The 8,130-nt window shown below is 39.8% G+C and overlaps 1 protein-coding gene across 2 annotated transcripts in view; it reads left to right on the plus strand.

The window, feature by feature from the left end:
• The window catches only part of HOOK3 (hook microtubule tethering protein 3), a 122,405-nt gene that overhangs the window by 109,721 nt on the left and 4,554 nt on the right, over positions 1-8,130 (plus strand). For both annotated transcript variants that reach the window (XM_017545975.2, XM_037744767.1), the window contains 4 exons: positions 1,589-1,671; positions 2,922-3,022; positions 5,839-5,943; positions 6,115-6,186. In XM_017545975.2, the coding sequence (XP_017401464.1) occupies positions 1,589-1,671; positions 2,922-3,022; positions 5,839-5,943; positions 6,115-6,186 (361 nt within the window). The remainder of the gene's footprint in view (positions 1-1,588; positions 1,672-2,921; positions 3,023-5,838; positions 5,944-6,114; positions 6,187-8,130) is intronic.

Here is an 8,130-nt window from a genome sequence, read left to right on the forward strand (position 1 = left end):
TTTTTTTTTTTTTTTTTGAACATGGTAGTGATTCATTGGGCTTAGTTTTATTATTATTATTTTGTTTTTTGAGCCATAGTCTCACTCTGTTGCCAGGCTGGAGTGCAGTGGCACGATCTCGGCTCACTACAACCTCCGCCTCCTGGGTTCAAGCGATTCTCTGGCCTCAGCCTCCGGAGTAGCTGGGCTACAGGCGCGTGCCACCATGCCCGGCTAATTTTTTGTATTTTTAGTGGAAACGGGATTTCACTGTGCTAGCCAGAATGGTCTCAATCTCCTGACCTCATGATTCACCTGCCTCGGCTTCCCAAAGTGCTCGGATTACAGGCGTGAGCCACCTTACCCAGCCTTATTATTCTTTAAACTGTTTTATTGTATATGTTCTTTGTCATAGGTCATATATGCACACAATGTCACATCCTCAAAAAATATTGAGAAAGAGAAAGATTTATTTAAGCATTATGCATAGAAAAGATCAGAAATAGACATAACAAAGTGCTGTATTTTTTTAATTAGTGATTTTCTATATCTTCCCATTTTTGCAGCCGTCTTCCTTAGTTATGTTACATGGTACCGTATTAACTATTATAAAGGGAGAATTACGCATACTATACAAATGCCAGGGGAAAAATATCTCACTTTCGATTAATTATTTAAATGCATTTATGTCGGAATATGACACATAAAATACATGTCCTAAGTTCCTAGTTTTTTTGTTTTTTGTTTTTTGTTTTTTTTTTGAGACAGAGTCTCACTCTGTCACCAGGCTGGAGTGCAGTGGCGCGATCTTGGCTCACTGGAACCTCCGCCTCCCAGGTTCAAGCAATTCTCCCTCCCATGTAGCTGGGTTACAGGCGCCTGCCACCACGCCTGGCTAATTTTTGTATTTTTAGCAGAGATTGTGTTTTGCCATGGTGGCCAGGCTGGTCTCAAACTCCTGACCTCAAGTGATCCACCTGCCAAGGCCTCCCAAACGTACATATATAGTTGACCCAAATCAACATAGGTAATATATCTAGCGACCGACCAGGATTCTATATCCTTCCTCCCAGTAGATTGACCCCAGAACTAGCCACACTGCTGATGTATGTCACCTTCCATTCATTATGGAATCATACATGGTTATCCCTTTAACTTCCTTTGTTCAACATTCTATGACATCTATTCATGTGGTTGCATGTATCATTTGTTTATTTCTTTTTATTGATATGTAGTGTTCTATTTATTAATTCTTATTTTTAGAACTTCATTTTTTTGCAACAAGATTTTGCTTGGTAAAACCTTTACAAAGTTATTTAAGTAGTATTATTCCTAGAAAAAAATCTATACCCTCTCTTTATGCAGGTCTGTGTAAAACAAATGACTACTTTTTCAAACAAAAAGGAATTTTTTTGTCTTTACTTTTTACTTATTTTAAAAATATATTAAATACATGTTTTGTCTTTTCATATTTGTTTCATATCACTTGCATGCAATTAATTGCATTACACATGCAATGCAAGTGTAATCCAAGTATAAAGAACCTAGATCTTCGAAGTGGAAGAAATGAGAGAAATAGTAGTAGGTGACATTTACCTATTTGTTACAGAGAGAAGCTGCATGAAGCCAATAATGAACTACAGAAGAAGAGAGCCATTATTGAAGATCTCGAGCCAAGATTTAACAACAGCTGTGAGTTTTCTTAATTAGGATAGTTTTTAAATGGGCTTGCTGTATACTGCCATAGTGATAGTGAGTTTACATAATTTTATTTATTTATTTTTGAGGCAGCGTCTGGATGTGTTGCCCAGACTGGAGTAAATGGCATGATCACAGCTCACTGCAGCCTGACCTCCCATGCTCAAGCCATCCTCCCACCTAACTCCCCCTAGTAGCTGGGACTACAGGCATGAGCCACCCTGCCCAGCTAATTTTTTTTTATTTGTAGTAGAGACGGGGTTTCACCATGTTGGCCAGGCTGGTCTTGACCTCAGATGATCCACCTGCCGTGGCCTCCCAAAGTGCTGAGATTACAGGTGTGAGCCACCACACCCAGCCAAAACACACCATTTTAAGCCATTTTTCCTGTGTAGTCCAACGACATTAAGGACATTGACATTGTTGTGCAACTGTCACTGTTAACCATCTACAAAACTTTATCATCTCAAACAGAAGTTCTTTTTTTTTTTGAGACAGAGTTTCACTCATGTTACCCAGGCTGGAGTGCAATGGCACGATCTCGGCTCACCGCAACCTCCGCCTCCTGGGTTCAGGCAATTCTCCTGCCTCAGCCTCCTGAGTAGCTGGGATTACAGGCACATGCCACCATGCCCAGCTAATGTTTTGTATTTTTAGTAGAGACGGGGTTTCACCATGTTGACCAGGATGGTCTTGATCTCTTGACCTCGTGATCCACCCGCCTCTGCCTCCCAAAGTGCTGGGATTACAGGCTTGAGCCACCGCGCCCGGCCAAACAGAAGTTCTTACCCATTAAACAATAACTCTCCCTTCCTCCCTCTTCCCACCCCCTAATAACCGTTATTCCATTTTCTGTCTCTGTGAATTTGACTATTCTAGGTCACTCATATGAGTAGAATTATATAATATTTGTCCTTTTGTATCTGGTTTATTTCACTTAACATAGTGTCTCCATGTCATAGCATGTATCATAATTAAGGGTGAATAATATTATAATGTATATATGTATCACATTTTGTTTATCCATACTGGAGTTTTTAATTTATTTATAAGAAAAGCTTTTTGTAAAAAAAATTAAAAATCTGAATTTTTTTAGAAGAAAATTATGTATAAAAATAGACCAGCTTATTTGTTGTTAGTCAACTAAAATGTTTTTAAAATTGTTGTAATCTAAAATAGACAATTTATATATATTTGTTAGATAAATATATGTTTATATATATAGTACTGTGTCTCATCTGCAGCCTTAAAAATTGAAGAATTACAAGAAGCTTTACGAAAGAAAGAAGAGGAAATGAAGCAAATGGAAGAACGATATAAAAAATACTTAGAGAAAGCCAAAAGTGTAAGTATGAAATTTGGAGGCATCTCACTTTATTACCTTCTGATCACATTTCAGTGAAGTCTCAAATGTAATGGATTGACACTACAGCAACTTCTCATGCAGAAAACTCTCAGGAGAAGAACAAATCTTTTAACAAATAAAAAGAACCTGAGCAAGAAGCAGTGGTCAAAATAGGTCATTCCATGGATTACTTACTAATTACTAAGAGGAAAATGTACTTTGTGTGGGAAATGAGTGGCACTTGCCACCTTACTAGTCAACAAAATTAACAACACTAATTAATGATGGGACAACTGATATACTGTGCCTCCTGATGGAGTATCATTCTAAATAATAGTTAACCTGAATTTAAGTAACCTTGCAGTTCCAGTTCACAGGCAAAATGAGGTTTATTGGAACAAGCTAAATAACATGTTCAAAAAACCATCAGGTAAATCCAGAATTTAGAATAGAAGTCACTGTCATGAAAACAAGAACAGACCAACAGACTGTGGAGTGTGGGAGAGCACAGGGACCCATTGAAAAGAGGACCCCCACCCTCTGCTAATTGCCAAATCAATGTATTCACCCCTGAGTCCTAGACTGGGGGTTAAGGGGGTCAGTTTTCTTACAGATGATGATGGTTTGTGATTATGTAGGTTAATATCCTTAATCTAAGGAGATACGTGCTTAAGTTTTTAAAGGTTATGTGTTATGAGATCTGAATAACTTATTTGGAGACGTTAAAAAATAGTCTCCCAAATAAGTAACCGTGTGTGTGTGTGTGTGTGTGTGTGTGTGTGTAGAGAAATCGAATATGGCAATGAAGCAATTGGTGACTCTAGGTTAAAGGTAAATGGGTTTTTATTCTACCCTTTCAAGTTTGAGGTCAGTCTGGGCAATATACCCAGACTCCATCTCTACAAAGAAAATGTTTTTAAAAATTAGCTAGTCATGGCCAGGCACGGTGGCTCACACCTGTAATCCCAGCACTTTGGGAAGTCGAGGCGGGCTGATCATCCAAGATCAGGAGGTCAAGACCAGGCTGACCAACATGGAGAAACCGCATCTCTACTAAAAATACAAAATTAGTCAGGTGTGGTGGCACATGCCTGTAATCTCAGGAGAATCACTTGAACCCAGGAGGCAGAGGTTGTGGTGAGCTGAGATCGCGCCATTGCATTCCTACCTGGAAAACAAGAGCAAATCTCCATCTTTTTTTTTTTTTGGGGACGGAGTTTCGCTCTTGTTACCCGGGCTGGAGTGCAATGGCACGATCTCGGCTCACCACAACCTCCGCCTCCTGGGTTCAGGCAATTCTCCTGCCTCAGCCTCCTGAGTAGCTGGGATTACAGGCATGCGCCACCATTTTTTGTATTTTTAGTAGAGACGGGGTTTCACCATGTTGACCAGGATGGTCTCGATCTCTTGACCTTGTGATCCACCCGCCTCGGCCTCCCAAAGTGCTGGGATTACAGGCTTGAGCCACCGCGACCAGCCGAAATCTCCATCTTAAAAAAAAAAAAAATTAGTTGGTCATGGTGGCATGTAGCTATAACCCTAGCTGTTCAGGAAGCTGGAGCAGGAAAGTCACTTGAGCCCAGTGGTTCAAGGCTGCAGTGGGCTATGATCACACCACTGTACTCCAGCCAGGATGACAGAGCAAGGCCCTATCTTTTAAAATAAAACTAAATAAAAATATTGAGTGAAGAAGTAAAAATACCTTTCCCAGCAGTCCTCTAGTTGGCCAGTCAGAATAATCACATCCAAAGTCCGTGCCAACCTGGATTGCCAGCAGAGGAAGAGATGGGCACAGCGATAGGCTTACACTAGTCAGGACCCTCTCCCCAAAGTACATATCTGATTAGAGGCAGAAGGCTAGCAGACTAGATTAGAGGGAAAGGAAAAGAGTGGACTACTGTCAGTAGTGTCTGCTCTACAGACACAAGTCATTTAACAACAGGGACACGTTCTGAGAAATGCATTCTTAGGCAATTTTGTCATTGTGTAAACATTGTAGAGTGTACTTATGCACACCTGGATGCTATATAGCTTAGTACACAACTAGACTATATGATATGGAGTATTGTTCCTAGCTGAAAACCTGTACAGCACTTTACTGTACTGAGTAGTGTAAGAAAATGGTTACACAATGGTATTTGTGTGATAGGAATTTCTCAGCTCCTTTACAATATGATGGTGGTCATCATATATATGGTTCATTGTTGACTGAAACATTGTTATATGGTACATAACTGCATTTATTAATTTTAAGCCAGAATTACTTTCTATAATTGGAATTTATAGAGGTAAAAAGCTTTATGTTTGTACAAATATTATATACCCCAGAAAATTTTATTTAAAGTTACAGTTAATACTATTTCATTCATTTGCTTTTTTAATTTTTTTGAGACAGAGTCTTGCTCTGTTGCCCAGGCTGGAGCACATGATGTAATCTCAGCTCACTGCAGCTTCGACCTCCCAGGCTCAAGGGATCTTCCTGCCTCAGCCTTCTGAGTAGCTGGGACTATATGGGTGCACCACCACACCCAGCTAATTTTTAAGTATTTTTTATAGAGATGGTCTCACTATGTTGTCGAGGCTGGTCTCAGACTCCTGAGCTCAAGTGATCTATCTGCTTCAGCCTCCCAAAGTGCTGGGATTACAGGCATGAGCCACCACTCCAGGCCACATTTACTTTTTAAAATACCCTTGTAAGATAACCTTTGATTTTTCATACGTTTATCCTTTCATTTAAAAAAAAATACTAATTCTTTTATCAAATGTTACATTCTTTAAGTTTGAGACTTTTAAAATTTTTCTATTATTTTTTGCAGGTTATTCGTACTTTAGATCCTAAACAGAATCAAGGAGCAGCACCAGAAATACAAGCTCTTAAAAATCAGCTCCAAGAACGAGACCGACTGTTTCACTCATTAGAGGTAGTTTACTATTCTGTATAATAAAATAGTTGCATTTTGATTTTAATGTCCTCGGAGCCTTGTTATATTTTACAGTTGTGTCCGTGGGTTTTAACGATTAATTTTAAGTATTTTATTTATATTGAGTTATTTTATATCTTTACATATTTACATGTGCTTTTGCTTTTTTAGAAAGAATATGAGAAAACAAAGAGTCAAAGAGAGATGGAAGAAAAATACATTGTTAGTGCCTGGTACAATATGGTAAGAACATAGTACTTTGGAGAATAATGAAAAGTTAAATGAATATGTAATACTTAATATTCCCTTTACTGTAGAAGTCATTCTACCAAATGAATCTGAAAGTAATTGCTATCCTAACATACACTAACAGAATCTTAATGCTATTTCTGAACTGAAAAGCTGATATGAGAACCACTGTAAACAGGGTTAGAGCATTTTGAAAACATCATTATTTCTAGAGGATAGAAAGATAAATGTCAGTCTAATTTCTGTCCCTCAGAGACTTTATTTTAAGGGAAGGGACACTAATACCATCTAAACAGATGCAATAGTTTTTGTTTTATGAGATTATTTCAGTGTCTTTACAGAATGGCACTTTGATTGAGGGTAGTTTATCTCACGGGGTTTGGAAAATGTTCACATTGTCAGACCCTGAACCACTGGAGGTTTTGAAATTGAATATCCCAACACAAAAACTGATACTCATTAGCATCCTGGTTGGGATGTGAATAGTTAGGGATTTTCAAGAGGGATTTTCAAGAGTGCTGCACTTCTTTCAGTATTTTCCCAAGACTTTCTGTCTTCCTTTTGATTTTTGTTCTTTTCAATAAGACCACTTCTGCCTTTTAAAAAATGTTAGTTAGCCGAGTGTGATGGCTCATACCTGTAATCCTAGCACTTTAGGAGGCCAGGCAGGTGGATCATGAGGTCAGGAGGAGAGACCAGCCTGGACAACATGGTGAAACCCCACCTCTACTGAAAATACAAAACTTAGCCGGGTTTGGTGCCACATGCCTGTAATCTCAGATACTCGGGAGGCTGAGTCAGGAGAATCGCCTGAACTTGGGAAGGGGAGGTTGTAGTGAGCCGAGATCGCACCGTTGCGCTCCAGCCTGGGTGACAGAGCAAGACTCTTTCCCAAAAAAAAAAAAAAGCTATCTGAGACAAGAAATGAAGAAATGGGACCAGATTTCTTTTATGTTTTTATTTTTATATTTTTTTGAGATGGAATCTTGCCTTGTCACCCAGGCTGGAGTGCAGTGGCACAATCTCAGCTGACTGCAACCTCCGGCTCCTGGGTTCAACTGATTCGCTGCCTCAGCCTCCCGAGTAGCTGGGAGTACAGTCACCTGCTATCATGCCTGCTGATTTTTGTATTTTTAGTAGAGACGGGTTCACCATATTTGTCAGGCTGGTCTCGAACTCCTGACCTTGTGATCTGCCTGCGTCAGCCTCCTAAAGTGCTGGGATTACAGGTGTGAGCCACCACACTTGGCCCCAGATTCCTTTTAACATCCCCCTGTGACCCTTTAGCTCTGTTATGGCACAGTACCATTGTTTTTATTTTACAGTTATAATTGATATTGCCTAAAGGTTAATGTCTGGCCTCTGAACACTGTGATTTAATCTCCATCAAAAATTCATAAATTTCATATATATTATTTTCACATCTATATTTCCCTTGGTCAAAATGGCATATCTATGGCCGGGTATAGTGGCTGATGCCCATAATCTCAGCACTTTGGGAGGTCAAGGCAGGCAGATTACCTGAGGTCATTAGCTTAAGACCAGTCTGGCCAACATAGTAAAACCCCTTCTCTACTAAAAATACAGCTACTTGGGAGGACGAGGCAGGAGAATCACTTGAACTTGGGAAGGAGAGGTTGATGGAAGTGATGGTTGAGGGAAATGATGAGTGCTGGAAGAGGTAATAAATAGCTCAGAGAATGCCCTTGCAATAGACTGAGGTCTTCAACCTGTGTCAAAATAGACTGAGGTCTTTCACCTCTGTAAAAATACAGAAATTAGTCAGTCATGGTGGCACACATCTGTAGTCCCAGCTACTCAGGAGGCTGAGGCACGAGAATTGCTTGAACCCGGGAGGCGGAGGTTGCAGTGAGCAAGGATTGCACCTCTCTACTCCAACCTGGGCGACAGAGTGAGACTCTGTCTCAAAGAAAAAAA

Source organism: Cebus imitator, unplaced genomic scaffold (assembly GCF_001604975.1).
Source record: "Cebus imitator isolate Cc_AM_T3 unplaced genomic scaffold, Cebus_imitator-1.0 Scaffold183, whole genome shotgun sequence".
Classification (NCBI taxonomy): Eukaryota; Metazoa; Chordata; class Mammalia; order Primates; family Cebidae; genus Cebus; species Cebus imitator.